We start from the raw sequence: 25000 nt of genomic DNA, 5'->3' as shown, positions 1-25000 counted from the left end.
GTACTATATTGTTTACTCCTATCCCTAAACGTCGAATAATGATTAGAAATTCTTTTCGAGACTTCAAGTGACGAAGACCCAATATAACTCCAAATCTTCTTATCCGTTATAACATTACGCCTATACACAATGTTTTTAGTTTTAGCATTTGCACTAAGGAATCTTATTCTATTAGGGTTATCTTCAGATATTTCTATTAATTTATTATCATAGTTAATGGTATTATCCATATCCTTTATATCTTGACTAACATCTCGACCATTGTCTGCATTATTATTATTACTCTCTATATTTATGTCAACAGAATCATGACTAGAATTAGAGGATAACAGTTTAAAGTTATGAGCGGCGATAATTTGGGTCAAATTTTTGGTATTTGAAAAACCGAACCTTACCTTATGCTCGTTAATAACCTTGTAGTAGTGCGAGTTTTTTGTAAAATGTTTCCTAACTACATTCCTAAATAAACTAACTAAATTTGATTTTACCTGCCTCCAATATGGGACGATGAACCATAGACTATCCTGTTTCCCAGGATAACTTACAATGTTTTCCCTAAAAAACTTAAGTCTACTATTTTCAGTCCTTGGTACACTATCGTTGGATCTTGTCCTATGTTTAATCTTACTAAATAGGTTAACACTATTTTTATTATTATTATTATTATTATTATTATTATTATTATTATTATTATTATTATTATTATTGTTAGTTTTATAACTACCCTTATTCCTATTATTAACATTATTAATTTTATTAATATTATTATTATTAACATCTTCAATAGAGGAAGCAGAATCTGGTTTAATATAGTATACCTTATCATTATATCCTGCTTCCAACAAAGCGGAGTTATAAAACTTTACCTCATCTTCAAAAACCAGATTATTTGCAGAGAGGTTAGACAATCTTAATGATATACTATGAACTAAGTTATCTATTATTGCTTTTGGATGATTACTAGATCTATTAATATACCTCAGGTTAGTTAAAGGTTTATGATATGGCCTATATGATTTATTATGCAGATCAAGTGTAACATCTAAGAAATTAGCTACAGATATATTATCCTCAAAAATAATATCCATTCCCATTCTGCGAAAAAATCTAGCTAATCTATTTTTTACCCTTTGTACCTGTTGTTTCGAACTATTTCTGAGAAATAGCAGACAATCATCCACAGCTGATGTGGTTTGTTCTTTTATACTTTATGAATTAGCTGATTAATTCACAAATATTAGAGGGGGTCTTTATAGGGATGATTGTCTGCTATTTCTCAGAAATAGTTCGAAACAACAGGTACAAAGGGTAAAAAATAGATTATATATATGTATACATACACACACATACACATATATATAATATTTGGACAATAACTGATACTACAAAAAGAGACAGGATATTGACTTACCTGCAAATATTAACGGGTAAAAGCAATAGTGTTCGTATGTATGTCCATGCGTGCGTGTATGTGCGTGGGTGCATGTGTGTGTGTGTGTGTGTGTGTGTGTGTGTGTGTGTGTGTGTGTGTGTGTGTGTGCGTGCGTGTGTGTGTGTTTGTGTGTGTGGTGAATGAATGTGTCGAAAAATTCGATAATTACCATTTCCAGGAATCTTTTGCTCTGGCGTACATTTTGAAAGCATGGAAGTACTGTCGTTGCTGTGTTCAAGGGAGATAATTTCGTTGTTTTCCATTTGTTGCGATGAACTCTTCTCAGGTGACGAATTTCTAACTGGCCTCGGTCCACTCATGGTGGCCTCACTTGTGCAACTGTGATGTTGGAGAATCTGTGAGACATGAACTGACTGTTGAGCTGTGTGATGGCTCAAAGATTTATCGCTGATGCTATCATCTTCACACGGACTCGGCTGTTCATCCATTGAGTTCAGTTCGCTGGTTAATCGTTCTTTCTGTTTTAATGCTTTTTGCTTTTTTCTGAATTTTGCTCGTCTATTTTTAAACCAAACCTGTGTGTAAATAGTGACGACAATTGATATTGATGGTAATGATAATGATGATGATCACGATTAACATAATAATAATAATGATAATAATAATAATAATAATAATAATAATAATAATGATAATAATAATAATAATAATAATAATAATAATAATAATAATAATAATAATAATAGTAATAATAATAATAATAATAATAATAATAATAATAATAGTAATAATAATACTGTAAGTATTCTTCGCAGGGTTCTTGAAGCATGACCAGTAAACAAGTGTCACCTTTGTCTGCTCGTTGTGGACAAATGACACTTTCCCTCATACCCAGAAAAATAAGCTGTGAGTTTTCATCACATAATAATAATAATAATAATAATAATAATAATAATAATAATAATAATAATAATGATAATAATAATAATGATAATAATAATAATAATAATAATAATAATAATAATAATAATAATAATAATAATGAAGACGATGAAGATTTCAAATTTTGGCACAAATCTAACAATTTCGTAGGATGATGTCAATTGACTACATCGACCCCAGTGTTCAACTGGTACTTATGGTATCGACCCCAAAAGGATAAAAGTCGACCTCGGTGGAATTTCAGCTCAAAACATAAAGATGGACGAAATGCCACTCAGCATTTTGCCTGGTTTCCTAGCGATTCAACCACCTTCATAATAATATTGATTACTTTTATTGACTACAAGGGCCCAAGGCATGGAGGACAATATCAAAAGTCAAGTTACGGCACCCAAAATGCAAAAACAAAAACAAGTAGGGTGTTACATCGATCAAAGGGATACTACATTAAATGATATAACAAAGTATATATAACAGAATTAGCGAAATAAATAATTAATAAATAACTAATTAAAATCTCCAAAACAACAATAATAATATTCCTTTGTACAATAGGCACAAGTCCTGAAATTTTCGGGGAGGTGGCTAGTCAATTACATCGACCCCATTGCTTAACTGGTAGTTATTCCACGGAAACCGAAAAGATAAAAAGCAATGTCCTCATCGGCAGGATTTGAACTCAGAATGTAATATCTTAAGAAATACCGTAAAGCATTTTGTCTAGCGTGTTAATGATTCTGCCAGCTCACTGTGTCTTAGCAAAAACCAAAAGCAACAAGATCAAGCACAACAGCAACAACAACAATTTATAAATCTCAAGTTAAATTTTGTGTACAATATAATTGTTTGAAATCTTTGATGGCAGAGATCCAACATGACGACAGTTCAATGACTGGAACCAGTGAACGAATGAAATAATAATGGTTTTGTAAAAATACAATAACAATGAGGAATTTAATGATTTGTTCTTGTTTATATATATATATATATGATTTGTAAAAGGTACCTGAATTCGAGCTTCTGGTAAGCTTGTCATCATTGCAAGTCGTTCGCGCATGACAACGTCTGGATAATGTGTCTTAGCAAATGTTTTCTCCAGAGCCGCTAGCTGTTGGTTAGTGAACGCAGTGCGACTGCGTCTTTGTTTTCTGTGCGAACCATACCGAGCTTCAAGTATGATATCTGCAAGTGAAAATTTAGAGAAAATAGACAATTGAATTTATAGAAGAGGGAGACTATATTTTATTTATTTATTCATTTATCTATTGGTTTGTTAAGTAATCATTAGCTGGAATTTTATAAAACTCTAAGACGCTGCAAGATTTACACGGTTAAAAGTCGATCATCTCAGCAGCTATCATCCAGTTATATAACAGCCGATATAAATGTTGGTTGATTGATTCCTCTAATCACACTTTAAATCATACAAAGAAAGAGAAAGAGGGGGAGAGTGAGAGGGAGAGAGTGAAAGAGAGACACAGAGGAAGTTAATAGAAGTGATCCAGGTGAGTGCAAATACTGGGCAGGGAATGAATAAAAATGGTGACAGGAAATGAGTAAAAGACTAACTCCGCTCCACATACACACAGAGAGAAATAATCACAAAAATAGTAAAGAGGAGAGGAAGAGGAAGAAAAGGCAACAGACAGGGTAGCTATGGGAAGAGTTATGTAAAAAAAAAAAAATTGTTTTATTTCATTTGATATTAAGGTAAATATTTTTCGTTTGAAAATTAATAATAATCTCACCCGTTTGGATAAGCACCAAGAAATTGGATGTAAGTTAAATTATAATTATTGCATGCGTCCCATATTCCTTGCTTTTACCCATGGTAGCAAAAGAATAGTTAGGGAGATGTAAATACACCAACACTGGTTGTCAAGCGATGGCGGAGGTAGATGTAGACACAAAGACATACACATATAGATTACAAAGATATACATATAAGACGGTTTCTTTTAGGCATCCGCCTACCGAAACCACTCACAAGGCTTCGGTTAGCCTAGGGTTATAGTAGAAGACACTTGCCCAAGGTGCCACACAGTAGGAGTGAACCCTGAACCACCTAGTTGGAAAGCAAGCTTCTCTACCACACATACACACATATATCGCTGACCAAAACATTCAAAAAAATTTTTTTCTCCGTGGTTTTCTCCTTGTTTTCTCCGTATTCTTTCTGTTGAAGAGCGTAGCTCGAAACGTTAAAGATTTTCTGTATTCCCGAGCGTTAAACTAATACATCATTTTGTTGTCTACACCACCTGTCCTCGTCTGTTGTTTTTTTCGTAAATTCTCCCATATATATATATATATATATAAGCACAGACGCACTCATGCACGCACAAACACATACACACCGACACACGCACACAACACACTCATCGTGCATTAATTGTTAGAAGTATTTTGTACTGGATATATTGCCAACAGTCAAGTACCTAAATCTACAATTTTATTCTATTCACAAGTAAAAGAAATCAACCAATTGATTCGCGCATTACAAATACAATCTGTAAGCGGAACAGTCAAAGTATGCAAGACTTTTCTCAGGTTTAAAATGTAACATTGATTTCGTAATCTACATTCCAAAGATGGTGCTTTGTACCTTTATTAGAAACCAACTCCGTCTTCAGAGAAAAAACTTTAAATGATTAAATAGAGAAGACACATACATACATTCACAGGGTTATACGTAAAATATGTATTAACGTTTACATTAACCGACATTGATTTTGCAACAATTGATTTCATGTTTATTTTTTACATAATCTGATATTTAGAATAAGATTATACAATAGAATAGCTATTATCAGTACTTATGTATTTGTCTATACATACGTGCATATATATGTCCTTGTTTGAACGTCTACATGTGTAGGCGTGTGATATAGGTGTAAACATATATATACATATATACATATATATATATGTGTAGATATACATGGGTGTGTGTGTATGTTTGTGTGTCTGTGGCTTACAGATTTGTTATTATGGAAGTAATAGAAAAAGAGTGAAACAAAGAGAACGAGAGAGAGAGAGAAAGAGAGAGTGGAAGGGAGAATCTAAGGACTTAAAGGGAGAGAATCACTAAGCCACAAACAAACACACACATACACACACACACACACACACACACACACACACACACACACACACACACACATATATATATATATATATATGTGTGTGTGTGTGTGTTTATGTGTGTGTGTGTCTGTGTGTGTCTGTGTGTGTGTGTATATATATATATATGTATATATATATATATATATATATGTATATATATATATATATATATATATATATATATATATATATATATATATATATATATATATATAATTATGTGTATTTCTTCTATCTTAATGAATAAAAATTCTTCTGATAGAATAAATGGGTTAATAGAAACCAATGTAGCAAAGAACTCAAAATAACTGTGGTTAGCTCCTGTTTTTAAGGCAGAAACTCCTTGAAATTTTGGGTATTTGAGTATATTTAAGAATTTAAGGATTGGAGAAAACGCATGTTATAATTGCATACTTTATTCCTACATATGTTTCAAAGGATTACAACCTGTGTGATCCATAGGGATCTTTGATATTAAAATTGTAACCTTCTCATCAGGGAAAGCATGGGAATCATCTTAAACGTAAGACATTATGACCGATTATATATATATATACATATGCTTATATATGTGTGTGTGTATATCTATAATCTATGTAAATATATATAAATATATCTCTATATATGTATGTATGTATGTATGTATATATGCTTGTTGTTATTTGTTCCTTCTCGAGTGACGCTTCGCTCATAAGGGCCGGTTTCCCCGGCTTCCTTGGCGGATAGGATCCCCACCTGGACGGAACGCCCGTCCGTCTCAATGTATGCACGTATTATTATACTCCCCACTCCTTTCTTCTCTACTCACATTTCTCCTCCTCTCCTTCCTCCTCCCCCCTCTCTATCTTTCTCTCTCAATTTTACTCTACCTTTCACTTACTCCACCTTCACTTCTCTAACTAACTAAAATATAACGGGCGAACAAATAAGCAGATTATTATATAAATATACAGGGGTTGGACAAAATAATGGAAACACCTAGCATCATAATTTTGAACTACCTATAAAACCGTCAAAAGCTTGTTTATTTTTATGTTGTTTTTTTTTTTATTATTAGTGTTGCTTAATATGTTTTGCTAAAATTGATATTTCGTTTCAGATCTCATCAGAAAAAAGTAATTAAAATTCATTAAGATGACAGATCTAACAGACTTTCAAAGAGGTCAAATTGTTGGTGCTTGTACGGTAGGCGCTAGCGTAACGAAAACCGCCAAAATGTTTATATCAAAATGGTATATCAAGAAGTACTGTCTCGAAAGTAATGACAGCCTTTGAGAAAGTGGGAATAACCCCCACATCGAAACAAAACTCCGGAAGAAAACCAAAACTTTCAGATAGCGACCGTTGGATTCTTACACGAATTGTTAGAAAGGATCACAAAAGTACAGCTCCCAAAATTACTGCAGAGTTTAATGACCATCTCGAGAACCCAGTATCCGGACTGTTGCCTTGGTAACGACGCTGCAGCACGCAGAGTAAAGCCGCTTGGCAAATATATGTTAGATGTTACAGTTGCAGTTCCGTTATCCAAGGAAAGTGCTGTGTAGAATGGGTAGAGAGGATTCTTGTCCATAGTATGTAAAAAAAAAATCTCTGCTGTGCATGCGTACTAAGTTTTAACGTTCTAGCTCACTTCCGCTGTTTACAGCAGTGTTTGGAAGGAAGGTGTGTTGCGTGTGACCGTCGCATTGACCATGACTAAAAAGTTGTCATGGTGATACTTGTTCAGAGACCTTCGCAAAGTCGCGGAAAGTGTATGGAGAGGAGTGTATGTGCCGCACACAAGTGTACGAGTAGTTCAGACGTTACCAAGATGACCTAAAAAATGTCAATACTGACGAACGTTCTGGGAGGCCAGCAGAACTGAGAAAAACATCGCAGATGTGCATGCAGCTGCGGGGGAAAATCGTTGAATCATCATCCGTGAGTTATCAGAGGTTGTACTGATTAGTTACGGTTCAGTTCAGTCCATTATCACTGAAGATTTGGATATGAGATGCGTGTTTGCTAAGTTTGTTCCCAAACTGCTTTCAGCTGAACGAAAAACCACTCGATTTTAGTTTCACAAGTTCTCCTTTATTGTGTCGAGAACGATGAAAACTTTGCATGGGCCTCTGAACAGGCATCGGCAAGATTTTAACAAAATTTAATGCAGATTCTCTGCTCAACTTCCTCTGTCATGATCATCACAAAACCATCTATACGCTAATTTTTTAGACGTTACTTTGAACTTAGAAATCCCCCAGCACTCCCCATATCATAAACCCAACCAGTACCTTAAGTACTTAAACATTAATTCCAATCACCACACATCCACCTTTGTTAATATTAGTTTAGGGTATTTCGATTCGTACATCTACATGTATATATAGATGCATATCTGGGTACAGGACGTTGCAAAAAAAACATGGACAAAATGATAAACAGAGTACAGAAAACACACAGGCCACATAGAGAACATTTCTGTGATAATTCCGTGATAATTCTAAAATATAACACTTAAAACCTTTTTTCTAACCCTCTGAATAGATTTGGCCTAATATAATGTTTTTATTAATTACTATTTTATCTATTAGGCCTAATCGAAGCAGGTGTAAGGCACCATATTTGATTTTTTCAGATGATAGATTTATATTAAATGTTATATCTCCATTTTCTTACTTTCTGATATATATATATATATATATATACATATATGTAGTTGAAATTTACAGAAAAACAAAAGACGAAGACAGGTGAACGAACAACAAGTAGCTATATTAGTTTGACCGCTCAGGAAAGTGAGAAAGTCTTTTACGTTTCTAGCCCACGCTCTTCAACAGAAATGAATAAGAGAAAATAAACGGGCGAAATAAATGAAATTATTTATATATACCCATAGATATGTGGGTATGTATAAATACAAGTATCTTCATTTATTTTGCCCAGTATGTTCTGTTGATGAAGGAAGAGTTATTAAACTAATCCAGAAATTGATCAATCTAGAACTATCTGAATTATGTCATGAATTTTATTTAGTCAACCTATCCCACTTTCAAGCTGTGTATATATTGAAGTGAAATCTTATAGTGGCCGGAGGTATTTGGCGTTGACTTCTAGCATATAGGCATGGTAGCATTTGTGCTGCCCTTAATTATAAATGTATTCTATACAATTATATATCTCTATACTTGAATTTTACCTATATATATATATATATATATATATATATATATATATATATAAGCATGTATATTGGGTTTATCCCATAAATAATGGGGTTTTTATACTACTCTTTATTTTTCAAAATTAAGATAAAGTTCTTTTTTAATCTAAAATATATTCTTCTTCATTTTCCACAATGCTCTTCCATCTATCAAGACCCCTCTTCCAAAATTCACTTGCCGGTGACCGAAATTACTCCTCCAGTACTGTTCTCACCTCGTCTACGGAATTCATATTTTTTCTGCTCAAATGATTTTGAAGACTGCGGAATAAATGATAACCAGATGAGGCAACGTCCGGTGAATACGGAGGACGGGGCATTGTTTCCCATTCAAACTGTTCCAGCCTTTGGAATGTCATCCTCGCTGTATGTGGCCGAGCATTATCCTGATCGAAAAACACCCTTCGTCTTGAAACCAAAGGTGGTCGTGTATCTTCTAGCGTTGACGTAAGCCGCTCAAGCTGCTCGCAGTAGATCTCTTTTGTTATCGTTTGGTTTGGGTTTAAAAGTTCAAAGTGGATTAAACCTTTTATATGCCACCAAACAGATAACAACACCTTATGTTGATAAAGGCATTCTTTAGCCTGGGTTGCCGGTGTTTCATCTTTCCTTACCTACTGCCTTCTGTGCTTGACACTGGCTTACGCTTATTGTCCCACCTCCATATACTGCATTAATATTCATCGCACTTTCCGTTGCGTTGTTGCCTTTATTGAATTCATAAAGCAAAATATGCCCAATATGCTCGTTTGTCACTTCCTTAATAGCTTTGAAAAATAACTGTTAAAATCTAACTGCACTCTTCAAATCTTGCACGAAGAACAAGGACAAGGTAAAATTACTACCTGCTTTTATAGCATGTTGATGCAGGAAGTTTATCTCGGCTTCCACTCCGGTTTTTAGTTCATGCAATTGAAAAAAAAACCCCATTATTTATGGGTTAACACAATATATATATTTATATATTTCATTTTTGTATCTGGCTCGCAAGATTCCTTATGTGAATTCATGTGTGGAAACAAATTTTATTGTGTCTGGGGTGAGTCATACTGTCTTACTGTATACATGTGTATACATTTGTAATAGCTACGGTAGTTTATATTCTAAAATTGGAACGATACAGAGAGAAAGAGAGAGAGAGAGAGAGAGAGAGAGAGAGAGAGAGAGAGAGAGAGAGAGAGAGAGAGAGAGAGAGAGAGAGAAGAGATTACTATGATCTTTGTGCACGGATGACACGCAAATTCGTAAAATTCGCAAATTCGTAAAATAGAATAGAAGAATATATATCCCGCACCCTCCGTTAGTATTGTGAACATTTCAATACTGTTTTAACTCTTTTACTTGTCTCAGTCATTTGACTGCGACCATGCTGGAACACCGCCTTTAGTCGAGAAAATCGACCCCGGGGCTTATTCTTTGTAAGCCTAGTACTTATTCTATCGGTCTCTTTTGCCGAACCGCTAAGTTACGGGGACGTAAACACACCAGCATCGGTTGTCAAGCGATGTTTGGTGGGGGGAGGACAAACACAGACACACACACACACACACACACACACACACACACATATATATATATATATATATATATATATACATATACATATGTACGACGGGCTTCTTTCAGTTTCCGTCTACCAAATCCACTCACAAGGCTTTGGTCGGCCTGAGGCTATAGTAGAAGACACTTGCCCAAGATGCCACGCAGTGGGACTGAACCCAGAATCATGTGGTTAGTAAGCAAACTACTTACCACACAGCCACTCCTGTTAATAATATATAAATTGATAGAAAAGATAACAAAAGGAAGAGAGAGACCTCGATATTATGTAAATCGAGGAATTTATCTGTAAAAATATGTGACAATTATTCGGTAGCCATGATAAAACTCCGAGTTTCGGATGCTGGGGCGAAAACACACGCCGCCATCTCTTCAGTTATTCTACTATACGTTTCAGCCCTAAGGCTGTGGCCATACTGGGGAAAATATATAGAACGTGACAATATATATACATATATATATATATATATATATATATATATATATATATATATATATATATATATATATATATATATATATATATATATATGAGTAAATGTAAGGACAAGCGACTTTTAGTCAAGTCGATATATAAAAAATGTTAAATACATTTAATACAAAGAATGTACATATGTATACATATAAAAGAAATCCTACCTATACGGAATGGAAATGATATCAGAAATTAAGGGTGTTGAGTAGGAGTATTAAGAGTTCAGCAACTATTTCTGGGAACTTGGTGGTTTAAAATAATTCTTGTAACTTGATTCCATCATCGGATAACACCAGGCTCCGTCTTCAGGGAAGAATTTTACATGTCAGGTGTTGACAGAATGGAGATTAAATCTTTAACTAATCCACATGAATGAAAACATATACACTAACCGGGACCATAGCTATCCGAAAAGTGCCAGTCGAGAATCATTAATACTGACGCGTCAGTATTAATCGTCCGAAAATCGACGATTATGGTCCCTGTTAATGTGCATGTTTTCATTCATATGCGTTAACTACAGCATTAGAGCGTTTAGCTCTTATCTCTAGCAATGTATGTGTCTCCTAACACCATTGTCACATTTAGTAACAGTTGAAATTTTTCTTTTTGATTTTATATTGCGTCTAGACGCCTTTGTATATCTTTCAGTTTCATTATTAGTACCAATTGAAATTTTTCTTTTTGATTTTATACTGCGTCTAGACGCCTTTGTATATCTTTCAGTTTCATTATTAGTAACAATTGAAATTTTTCTTTTTGATTTTATACTGCGTCTAGACGCCTTTGTATATCTTTCAGTTTCATTATTAGTACCAATTGAAATTTTTCTTTTTGATTTTATACTGCGTCTAGACGCCTTTGTATATCTTTCAGTTTCATTATTAGTAACAATTGAAATTTTTCTTTTTGATTTTATACTGCGTCTAGACGCCTTTGTATATCTTTCAGTTTCATTATTAGTAACAATTGAAATTTTTCTTTTTGATTTTATACTGCGTCTAGACGCCTTTGTATATCTTTCAGTTTTTTTACATGGTCGCTTCAGCGTGAATTTATGTGCGTTTGAGTGTGTATGTGTATTATTTGCATCCATATATGGTGGCGTAAACACATCTCTCTGCGTACATATATAAATTTGTAAGTATGCTTAGCCCCACAGGAATGGTGAGAGAAATAGAGAGCGAGAGAAAGAGAGAGAAAGAGAGAATATGTATTTGTGTGTATTAATTTATCTTCAATAGGCAGGTCACGTTTTACATACAGCGCCTACGAATTTTGTTCATGGATGAGATAAATATAGTTATTGTACGTATGTACACATATGTCACTGTGTGGTAAGAAGCTTGCTTCCCAAACACATGGTTCCGGGTTCAGTCCTACCGCGTGGCACATTGGGTGTCTTCTTCTATAGCCTCGGGCCGACCAAGGTCTTGTAAGTGGATTTGGTAGACGGAAACTGAAAGAAACCTGTTGTGTATATACATATATATATATATATATATATATATATATATACAGCAATAAGAAAATGGAGGCCATAAAGAGGTGGTATTCATCAACTTTTAGACATTATATTATGTCTATTTATTTAGTTATTTAAAAAAAGCAAACCATTATAACAATATACATACTATAAATACATGTATAGCATAATATGCTTTACATATACAATATATAAAAATACCAGTAATTATTAAAATATATGACGTAGATCACAAAAGATAGGATATATATATATATATATATATATATATATATATATATATATATATATATATATATGTACGTATGTACGCCTGTATGTATGTATGTATGTATGTATGTATGTATGTATGTATATAGTTGTTTGTGTGTGTCTTTGTGTCTGTGTTTGTTGCCCCATAATCGCTTGACAAAGAATAAGTCCTGTGGTCAATTTCTTCGACTAAAACCCTTTAAGGCCGTGCTCCAGTATGTCCGCAGTCAAATGGCTGAAACAAGTAAAAGAATACATACATACACGAACACATATACGCACATCTTTTTCCAGACATTCAAATAAAGAAAGGATAAAATACTAGATAAAAAAGTAAATACATGAATTGTCTATACGCTGGTCCTACCAGACATACAGCTTGACAAATAAGAGAAACAAATAATTTCAAAAGGAAAAAAAATTGAAGATATGAAATTTAATAAGTAGAGGATCGAAAATGAAGAGCTCTACAAAAGAGGGAGATAATCCATTATGTTAACAACATGACAAGTTTTCCTGTCTGGCATTTTTATAGCCATCATTTACCTACTTGAATTACGTCTGTTTTTTTCATTTTCATCAATCATTTATTATTCATCTATTATTGATTAAGTCGTTATCGTAACGATTTTAATTCCCATTTGTATATTTCAAACAGATTGTTTTTCATGTACAGATCCATGCTTTCTTATTCTCTCCTTTTCTTTTCTTTTGGTGCACATTCAAATCGATTCTCTTCAATGTGGTTTTGATTAAGACGTTTGCATATATCTTCCATTTTCTTTCATTTTCTTTTTATAATAAATTTGTGAAGTTTTTTCTTAATGAAAAATTAATCCTTTTATTTCGTTATAATGACAATAACAATAATAACAACTATATAACACGAGAAAGAGCTTTTATTTTTCTTATTATTCTAAGTTACTGAAATATATTATAGTGCAAAATAATGTTTAACAGCGGTTGCTGCGTGTAGGACGGATCCAGTTATTGGCCGAGCTCTTCATAAACATCATTAACACACCACCGAGCTCTTTTATTAGGGACCTGTCTTGTAGATATGATGGGAAGAAGTGATGAGTGAACGAGGCTGAAAGATTTTAGTGAGGACGCATTCAAACACTCATCAACTCGTTTGGAAAGAAAGGTTGGGACAGGAGAGCGAAGTGTTCTCTCCTGCGGTGAATTAATCTAAAGATGGGGCGGTGGTGGTAGTGAAAATGATTAGAGCGAGTTGAATTATTCTAAACATACATTCATGTAGATCAGAGTTGAACTATTCTAAACATACATTCATGTAGATCAGAGAACAACAACTAGGAGAGGGCACAAATTCTTGGATCTGTGATCTTTCATTAGCATTAGCTGGAGGCCTTTCTGTATCAGGAAGAGAGTATCATCTATGCATCCATATATTTTGCAAACTACGTATGCATCTATCTTCGTTCATCACAGTGGCTTTGCTCACAACAGTGATGAACGAATCCGTGATAAACGAATTGTCACCGTGCAGTTTGTAAACGGAACCAATAGTGTATCCATTGACATCAAAAATGGGGCCCACAGCGGCGAAATTTCCACCGTTACGTAGTCTTGGTCGTCAGTACCGTTTCCTGCAGAGAACTCTGGTCTTCATCGTTTGTTTGGATCAGGCGATTTCGTATTTCTTCCGTTCATTGGTCCCATGTTGATGGGTGCGTGTATCGACAGTCATTTAAATGCATGCAATAGATTTATGAGTAGATATACATTGTAGCTTGACAGTAGAGCGGGATTTTGAGGTACAATGATTGTTAACCCGTGTAAAAATCAATCCCTGATAAGCATAACATAGTTTACAGTTGTAACGTAGCGTGGTATTCCGGGTCAATGATGAATGGATCAGTAAGAAACGAGGTAGTATGTACATTTCATCACATTTCTCCTCCTTACTTTCCATCTCATCTAATTTTATATCCTTCTCACCCCCACAAAAGCAAATGGCATATTTATAAACCTGCAGGTGGGACGAGACTATAACTCTTATACATGACACAAGAATTATTAACAGAATTGAAAATTAGTTTCAAAATTGTTATCAATAGTTTTGGCAAAAAGTGGAAGTTCTTATAGGACAATCTATATATTATTCGATCTAAGGTCCGTCCGGGATGATTTCATCACGTTTTCACGGTAAATTTTCGCTTCTACACTTTTTTATACTCTAATAATTCTATGAAAATGTTCTTTCAGCTTCTCGATCCAAAACTAAAAACAATGCTATGTTGCTGCTGCAACAGCAACTACTACTACTACTACTACTACTACTACTTCTACTACTACTACTACTACTACTACTACTACTACTACTACTACTACTACTACTACTACTACATGTTTATAGAAAGGTGTGTGCCTGTGTGGTAAGTGTGTCTATCTATCTATCTTCATACATACATACATACATACATACATACATACATACATACATACATACATACATACATACATGCATAATGGCTGTTCGGCCTAAATTTGACAGTTTGCACGTAAGAAGGAAACAATATCCCATCCAAAAATAAAAGTATTTTTAAAAAATAAACAAAAATATCAACATTTTCCTCAAAGTAGCCGCCCTCGGCTTCCACCACTCCCTCAATACGATTCTAGAACCACGCGCACATGTTCCACATTGTGCCCCAGGGAAAACCATGGAATACCTTGATGTTGACCACCAGCTACGTCTTGGTGTTGCTGGCAGAACTGTTGGTGTCTTTCCCAATCGCGTCACAAACATAGTAATCCATGGGGTTATAATTAGGTGAATTAAGAGACCAGAGATTGAAGCTGGAAAATTCGTAGAAATTCTCCGACAACCACTTCTGATTTTTTTCCAGAGGTATGGTAAGGAAATGAATTCTGCTACCACACATATGGCCTTCCAACAGCAACCTTTTACAGCTAAGAATTGACCACATACTGCAACAGCTTCACATAGCCGCCTGAATTAAGTCAAAGGCCCTGTTCAAAGAAATGGGGGAGAAGTCTGGCGCGCAGACGAAGTCAGAATGCCTGCTGTGTTTCTTGCTGTTGGCCAGGCTTCGTCATCACGCGGTTCCTGACAAATAAAATAAAAACGGACATAATACCGAACACACTGTATGTGTGTGTGTGTGTGTGTGTGTGTGTGTGTGTGTGTGCGCGTGAGAGAGAAAGAGAGACATTTTAATCGTCAATAATTTTTTTCTTATTCCTTAATTATTTTACTTTCAATTTTTTAATTGTTGATAACCAGTAATATTTCATAAATTTGTTCGAAACAAGCCACAATAATTATGCACCAACCCAATACACACACACACACACACACACACAAGCACATACACACGCACACACACACACATATATATATACGTGTGTGTAGATGTATATGTATGTATATATGTGTGTGTTTGTGTGTGTGTGTGTGTGTGTGTGTGTGTGTGTGTGTGTGTGTGTGTGTGTGTGTGTGTGTGTATTGGGTTGGTGCATAATTATTGTGGCTTGTTTCGAACAAATTTTATCCAACAAAAATAATAACCACATGTAACAAAAACATCTTTAAATGATTTTTCCGGAGCATATTCACCATCTACTTCAATTACTGCTTCCCATTTGCTTGGCAGACGGTCAGACCGTCATTTAAAGATGTTTTTGTTAAATATTGTTATTGTTTTTATTGAATAAGATTTGTTGAAAAAAAAAAAAAGCCGCAATAATTATGCACCAACCCAATATATATCACTGCCGACTCCAACACTCGGACTGTTCAGGCTTAGCCCGAGTATAAATTCAGTAAAGTGAACGAGTATTTGCTAGCTGATTTAATTTCTGTTAACACTAAGTTCAAATATGTAATTGCAGCCAATAACACGAACTCCTTTAATTGTGCTTAGTCGCAGTTCGTTTATTTTCGTTCCGCGTCTGGCGGTCGTCTTAAAGTTGCCCTGTGTCAAAAAACATTGTCGGTAGCAGACGTTCTCCCGACTTCATTCACACACGCCTGACTCGGGCTCAGAATTATTTATAATCGTAAAGTTTAAAAGTAATTCAAATTAAATGTTTTCTTGGAACAATGAATTTCTATAGAGATTAGGATTTAAATTCCAATCTATGAAAAGTTTCCGTTCTACAATATTCTTAAAGGAACGTAAAATTATCCTGCAACTCGGGCTAATACGAACGTGCCTGGTAGGTGTAAAAGACTAACTGGCATCTCTTGTCAAGAGTACAGACAACAGTCAGATTGCTGATGTTTGTTGTGCACTCAGCTGTCGTTATTTGACTGCTGTTGTTCTGTGCGTTTGTGTAAAGATCAGTTTTGTTTTGCAGTATGTTGCCAAGTATTATCCTGATCGCTGCATGTGGCCGAGCATTATCCTGATCGAAGAACGCCTTTCGTCTTGAAACCAAAGATGGCTGTTTTTCTTCTAGCACTGACCAAATCGAAGCTTCTGACTAAATCCAAGCTTCTCTGCTAGCTCCGTAAAAGTTACGATGGGATTTTGGTCCACCAGGGTTTACAGGAGGGCCTCGTCGCGCACTACAGATCTTCCAGGATGAGGTTGGTCTTCTAGGCTGTAGTTTCCGGCTCAGAATTTCTGTAACCACCGTTGACACTAGCTTACACTTATTCTCCGATCCCTATATACTGCATTAATATTCTTCGCACTTTCCGTTGCGTTGTTGCCTTTATTGAACTCAAAAAACAAAATGTGCCGAATATGCTCCTTTATCACTTCTATTATAGCTTTGAAAAAATAACTATTAAAATCGAACTGCACTCTTCAAATCTTGCGCTAATATAAAGATATTTAAAAAAAAAAAGGCTAAATTACTACCTGCTTTTATAGCAAGTTGATGCAGATAGTTTATACTGTCCCCATTTTATTTTAGGCAATTGAAAAACCGCATTATATATGGGATGACCCAATATATATATATATATATATATATATATATATATATATATATATATATATATATAGAGAGAGAGAGAGAGAGAGAGAGAGAGAGAGAGAGAGAGAGAGAAGAAAGAGAGAGAAAGAGAATTATTTCTAAGTCTCTCTAAAGGAGACCACGGCAGCGGTAGTGGATATTAATAGTTATCGCCAAGCCAACATGGCAGTCCAAAAAAATAGGATGAATGCTGCCGTTGATTAGCTCCAAGAGGCCATCGCCTCTAGCTAGCTATGTGACACACGAACCTGTGTCCATTATAACCTTCGTACAGACGGTCAGTATCGACGCCTGCTAGGTTCGTCTACTCTTCTGCGTGATTATTCTGCTGCTACATTTAGTGAGTTATCGTGTTTATCTATTGTTAATTTACGTTGATGGTTGTTGTTGGACTTGTTGAATTTTGAAACCTGAACGTCGTGTTTAAGTTACTTTTCGCCTTGCGGGGCGGAAAAATTGTGTGTTTTTTTCTTCATCTATGCTCTTTTTGTGAGGAGAAAAATTTAATTTTTGTGAACTATTTTCCCGTCAAGGGAAAAAATAATTTTTGTCACAAGATTTCTTTTGTGTGTGAAAAATGGAGGACAACACGGTGTCACGCTTCGATTTTTTGCTGTGCAACTTGGACTTCCAGCTTTTATAGGAAGAAAAAGAACAGGTTAATCAAGTCAATTAAGAAGGAAATAAGGACGAGAAAAAGGTAAACAGCTTTTGTGCCGCCGTTGGCGGACAATTACGAGATATTGAAGTCTTGAAAGAACCTTTATTCAAATATAGGCATTTAATCAAAAGAACTGACAATGAAACAAGGTTAATTCCACCAAAGGAAATATTACAAAATCTAGTCGTAAGAACTGTTATATATAAAATACATAACAGAAAAGAAAAGAGATTTATGATGATGAAGACTCATATAGTTGAAAAGTGCCGCGTCCCCATTTGGGAAAAAATAAAATACGTAGGAAAAGGTCCTCGCAACGCAACAATAGAGGCGCAATTTGAAAGCGACGAAGTGGCCAAAGAAATATCCACGCAGACGTTGAAAACAGATGAAATTATGCTATTACCTACGTACCTTTGCCGGAGAACCGCAAAAATTATAATAGAGGAAATCCCGGCTGGGTACGATGTGTACTGGATAGCAGCAGCGTTAATCTACGATGCTGAGAAAGAAATTAATATTCTCTCCATGAAAAAAAGAGAGGCGCTCAATTGGAAGGGGCAGACCCTGAAATTACTAGTTCAAGCCTTTAATGAGACCCTGGAATCCAGACCAGACAGGATTTTTCTAGGGGAAGAGTGTCGGTGGAGGGACGGCAGCCCAGATGTTTTAAATGTGGTGAGAAGGGTCACGTCCGCTCCGAATGCGAGAAAGTTTTAAAAATGACACAGAAGAAAACAGAGGCCCCTCCCCAACAGGAGAAAGACTCGCAGGAAAAAGCCCAATAGAAAAACGAAACAGCTAAAACCGGGAAAAGTCAAGAGAGAGAAAAACCACAAGAAAATATAACAGAAAAAGTAAAAGAAAAGGTAACAAGAGAAGAAGGACTAGACTTGACGGTAGTGACTCATAAAAGGAAAAAAGCCCTTGACCCTGACTCCCCTCCCCTTACAAGAAAACGAAAAGAAACGTTTCAAAACACACAAAAAAAAATACGCCCGTCCACTTCCAAATCGAAACCCACCCCTAACCCTCCGCATAAACACATACATGAACCACATAACAAGAAAGAAATATACTGTTTTAGGACCTATTGAAGGTAAACCGCCACACGTGCGGCTAGCAAGAATCGATACTGAACATTATGAGATTGAAGAGGTGCTGGCTGAATGCGCTCGGGACAAGTCGCCGAGACTGGATGGTCTGCCCTATGAGTTCTATAGTAGTATGCCGGACTTGCTCGGACACTTGCTGGCTTGCGTGTACACGAACTGGCAACAGAATGAGAGAATTCCTAGCTCTGTGAGTCGGGGAATGATAACACTGGTCAGAAAAGACCCGAGCAAGAGGGACCATATTAGTAATTTCAGGCCCATAACTCTACTAAATGTAGAGTTAAAGATTTTGGCCAAGGTGCTAGCAAAAAGTTGACGGTTGTCGCGGAGAAAGTTGTCGGGAAGGCGTAAACATGTCATTCCTGGCAGGTCGATCCAGGACAATCTTCATCTGTTACGCTACACCTTAGACAGGGTGAGTAAAGTTTCCGGTAAAGGTGGGGCATTGGTCCATTTAGACCAAAGTAAAGCCTTCGATAGGGTTGACCATCGATACCTGGTGGCAGTCCTTGAGGCGGCTGGGCTGGGCCCAGATTTCGCGGTTGGATCAAGGCCATTTATGGTGGCATCAAATCCACAGTTCAGTAGAACGGTTACCTGTTAGAGCTGTTCGAGATCAGGCGTTCAGTCCGTCAAGGGTGCCTCCTGTCTCCGCTTCTGTACGTACTGACTCTTGAGCCATTGCTGCGGAAGTTGGAGAATTTGGGAAGCACCACTAATGAAATCGGATGTGGTAAGAGTGTCTCTGCGTATGCGGATGACGTTACCATTACCGTATCCAAGATGAATCAGCTACCTCGCGTAGCAAAGGCAATCAGAGGATACGAGACAGTGGCAAGGGCAAAAGTTAACAAGGATAAGTCTGTCGGTTTGCGGCTCGGCAGCTGGAGCAGCAAGCCGATAACGTCTAGTGCCGTAGGGCACTGGACAGATGATCCTGTTAAATTGCTCGGAGTTTGGTTTGGTCCAAGACTCCCAGACGGAGAAGAATTGGAGTGAGGTAACGGACAGGGTAGAACCGCTAACCTGGACCTGGTCCGGAAGGGCGCTGTCCCTGAAAGGAAGGGCGGAGGTGGTGCAGACGTTTATTGCGTCAGTTATCACCGACCGCCTGACCGTCGTTCCATACCCCGATTCGTGGCTAAACAAGCTGGTTCGGATTCTCTCCCGCTTTTTGTGGAGGAGAAAGCCGCTCGTGAGGCGCTCCGTGTGTTGTCAAGAACCGTTAAAGGGTGGCCTAGGGATGCTGTGGTTGTTGATGTGCAAACATGCACTGAGACTAAGGCATCTCAGGTTTTGCCTGGGTGGTGGTCAGGTGTGGAATTCGCTTGAAGAGGAATTCTTTCTGCGACCAGCCTCCCTGGAGGAATTTAAACCCGGTTTGATTAAAAGACAGAAAACGACTGAATGGCAAAAAGAATGTCGGCAGGCACTTGCGCTAATCCACAAGGCGAGTGAGGCCGGCAGCGGGAATACCACCTCTGCATTTTACAATGGGTTGACAGAGTTCAAAAGTGACGACGTTCTAGGAGAGACGCTAGGGCTCGATGAGAACCAGCTATCCAACCTGTTTCGGAACACTTTCAGGGCGGGGTATTTGGATAATTACCAAAGATCCCTGACTTGGCAGTGTTTCAGGAATGCGTTACCTGTTCGCGAGAAATTGTCCAGGCATGGGATTTCAGTGCCACCCGAATGTCCAAGATGCGAGCTGGAAAAGGAAGCTATCCTGCACGCTCTTGTACAGTGCACCCAGCTTTCGGAGATGACAATTTACGTAGAACACGTGTTGTCACACCTGGGAAGAGTACAGCTGTCGGCTGAGTCTGTGATTAAGAATGTACCACCCACCGGACTACCTAAGGAAGGTGAGGCTTGTTTTCTATGTACAGTCGCAGTTATGAAAGAGTGTGCATGGAGAACTAGACTGCAAGGTATGAAGACAGGAACCTTCATCTCTGGTTCTGGAATGCTATACTACTTCAGGTATCACCTGAAAAGCAAGATAGGGCTGGAGAGAAGGCACCTGTCTAGAAGAGTATATAAGGAAAGATGGAAGGATGTGGTAAGGAAGTTGGGAGTGAGTGTCCCTACTTAATCTTTCCATGATAAAAAGAAAAGGTGTAACCGTTGGACAGTAATAAAAGAATTTAAGGAATATTCAAATTTAAAAACAGAAATTATATAAGTAAAATTTTGTTAACTCGATATATTTTCATAAAAAAAACCTTAAAAATTTACTCGCTAAATGACTCTTTTTAAATGTTTGTAGTGTCCTGTGCTGTCCTTTCTATGTAAGATTTTTATAATCGTAATAAAGAGATATACTGGGTTCGGCTGCTCTACAATGATAAGGGGGAAATACCCTGAAACTAGTCTGTAGTTGCCAGACCAGCAAGGAGAAGCGGCTGACCTCCCCTGTTCGAAGGTTATAATGGAAGGTTCGTACGTCACAGAGCTAGCTAGAGGCGATGGCCGCTTGGAGCTAATCAACGGAAGCATTCGTCCTATTTTTTGGACTGCCATGTTGGCTTGGCGATAACTATTCATATATATATATATATATATATATATATATATATATATAAATATATATATATATATATATATATATATATATATATATATATATATATATATATATATATATATATATAATGTATTCCTCCGTGAAAGGTAAGATTCACTAAAGGTTAAGATCCATCAGGTGAGAGTTAGATATTATTAATAAAGTGTGTGTGTATGTATATATATATATATACATATATATATATATATATATATATATATATATATATATATATATATATATATATATATATATATATATGCGCGCACGTTAATGCTTGCGCGTTAGTGCTTGCACGTGTACATGTGTATGTGTGTGTGTTTATATATAGGTGTGTGTGTGTGCGCGCGCGCGCGTCTCTGTGTGCGTGTGTGTGTGTGTGTGTGTGTGTGTGTGTGTGTAACTACTAAGCTTCAAAATAAAATAAGTACTTGTATCCATTAGTTGGACTAAAATTCCTCTCGGCTGTGCTCCAGCATGACATCGACAAAAGAGCTAAACTTCACTATCGTTGAAATAGAGGACTAAATTTATTAAACAACACACAAGCATAGCGCCCTCACATTCAGAACACCGACTCTCTTGAATGTAACTTAATTACCGTCGCTGTTCAGCTGTTGTAGGAGTGTTATGCTGTCGGTGTAATCGCGACTATCTGCAGATTTTTGACGGTTGAAGGGGAACAACCCTGCTAAGATCGATTGTAAGTCCTTGAGAAGACCAACTCTTATGTTTGTGTATGGCTAATATACACGTAAAATACATTCAATAGGTAAAATAAAAATTGAAGAACAATTTAAAGAGAGAGATGTCTAAATTAAAGACTGAAGTTAAATTTACAGTCAGAGCAGAAATTTTGAAATCAAAAAATGAATGCATGTGTGCGTGTGTCTATGCGTGCATGCATATGTGTGTGTATATATATGTGTGTGTGTGTGTGTGTGTGTATTTACTCATATATATATATATATAGAGAGAGAGAGATAGATAGATAGATAGATAGATAGATAGATAGATAGATAGATAGATATATGAGTAAATATATATATATATATATATATATATATATATATATATATATATATATATATATATATATATATATATATATATATATATATATATTTACTCATATATAGTCAAGACTATTGAAAAGGTTGCAAGTCGCAACGAAAATTTTAGGAAAATAAAAATAAGAAATAAGTGGAAATTTTACCGGTGAGTGTGTTAAATTTTAAGGCACAATAAGAAAATGACTCTCCCCAGACACAACAGTATATATATATATATATATATATATATATATATATATATATATTGTAGTATATTGCCACTTAAGTGTGGCTGACCCCTAGGGGTGGATGTTACTGTTGCTTTTAGCCCCAGGAGGACATCTCCTCCAGCTGGCTTATCGACACACGACTGTGTCCTGTTTCCCTTGGCAAACAGGACACAGTCGTGTGTCGATAAGCCAGCTGGAGGAGATGTCCTCCTGGGGCTAAAAGCAACAGTAACATCCACCCCTAGAGGTCAGCCACACTTAAGTGGCAATATACTACACTTTATCGTGCAGTTACTGTTAATACTTCATTTAGAGAATTAACATTGCTTATATATATATATATATATATATATATATATATATATATATATATATATATATATATATATAGAGAGAGAGAGAGAGAGAGAGATAGTTATAGATATATACACACATATATACACACACATGCATGCACACATAGACACACGCACGCATGCATTCATTTTTTAATTTCAAAATTTCTCCTTTGACTGTAAACTTAATTTTAGTCTTTAATTTAAATCTCTCTCATATATATATATGTAAGACCCGCTTCGATCATAATGTTATCCAAGGGAAAGTCAAAGTTCGACAAAACATAGCGCCACTGACGTCACAACTCATTTGTACAGCTGAGTGAATTGGAGCAACGTGAAATAAAGTGTCTTGCTCAAGAATACAAAACACAGCCCGATACGAGAATCGAAATTTACTGCCTCATGATTGTGAGCCCGACGCTCTAACCACTGAGCCATGCACCTTCACATTACATACATGCATACATACATACATGCATACACACATATATGTATGTACATACACACACACACAAACATATATGCATGTATGTATGTATGTATGCATGTATGTATGTATGCATGTATACATACATACACATACATATGTATGTATGCATGTATATATATATTAGGACCAACGACCTAATCAGCTGTTGGTTTATGTCTACAAGTCACGATTTGGCAATAAACGCCTGCAACATGTTGAATAATACAACATTTAATTACTGTTTGTTTATACATGTCTCATGTCTTACAAACTGTAGTTTGTTTGTCTTTCGTTGCTCTGTTTACGAACATATACATTATTTTATATTTTATATTGAACAGCCGGTATTCTTGTGTAGAGAGACAAAAGCATTTGAAATAGTGTAAACATTTGCGATTTTTTAAAAACCTTTTGTACAAGTCAGATTATAGATGCTCTATTTATTTATTGATATATTCATTGATTTATTTATTTATTCCTATTAATATCACATTCAGATGTACTTTAGTCAGAGACGACGAGATCGAGGACATGCAGCATTAGTGCTCACAGTTTATGGAATCAGTGAGGGTTCGAATCCATAGTAGCCGTTTTACGGTATTTGTATCCCGTGATACTAATACATCTGTTTTTTATAAACATAAATCTGTCCACAGATTGTTGGCACTCCGTCGCTTACGACGTCGAGGGTTCCAGTTGATCCGATCAACGAACAGCCTGCTCGGGAAATTAACGTGCAAGTGGCTGAGCACTCCACAGACACGTGTACCCTTAACGTAGTTCTCGGGGATATTCAATGTGACAGTGTGACAAGGCTGGCCCTTTGAAATACAGGTACAACAGAGACAGGAAGAAAAAGTGAGAGAAAGAGTACAGCAGGGTTCGCCACCATCCCCTGCCGAAGCCTCGTTCAGCTTTAGGTGTTTTCGCTCAATAAACACTCACAACGCCCGGTCTGGGAATCGAAACCGCGATCCTATGACCGCGAGTCCACTGCCGTAACCGCTGGGCCATTGCGCCTCCACTACGCACCCTGTATATACATATGTATACTTAGGGTGCGTATGTATATCAGTATCCCATAATCCACTTCACCCAGCTGTTGTTGTGAAGCAATAGATCACAAGCCCTCACAACAACAGCTTGGTGT

At 36.4% G+C, this 25000-nt stretch overlaps 1 protein-coding gene across 1 annotated transcript in view; it reads right to left on the bottom strand.

The window, feature by feature from the left end:
- The window catches only part of LOC106877685 (diencephalon/mesencephalon homeobox protein 1-A), a 73893-nt gene that overhangs the window by 9539 nt on the left and 39354 nt on the right, over positions 1-25000 (bottom strand). Inside the window, exons 3-4 of the mRNA XM_014926632.3 lie at positions 3342-3517; positions 1602-1968 (exon numbers count right to left, since the gene is read on the bottom strand). Coding sequence (XP_014782118.2) covers positions 1602-1968; positions 3342-3517 — 543 coding nt within the window. The remainder of the gene's footprint in view (positions 1-1601; positions 1969-3341; positions 3518-25000) is intronic.

Source organism: Octopus bimaculoides, chromosome 9 (genome assembly GCF_046866305.1).
Source record: "Octopus bimaculoides isolate indiv1 chromosome 9, ASM4686630v1, whole genome shotgun sequence".
NCBI lineage: Eukaryota > Metazoa > Mollusca > Cephalopoda > Octopoda > Octopodidae > Octopus > Octopus bimaculoides.
This window is presented reverse-complemented; position numbering and strand designations above follow the sequence as displayed.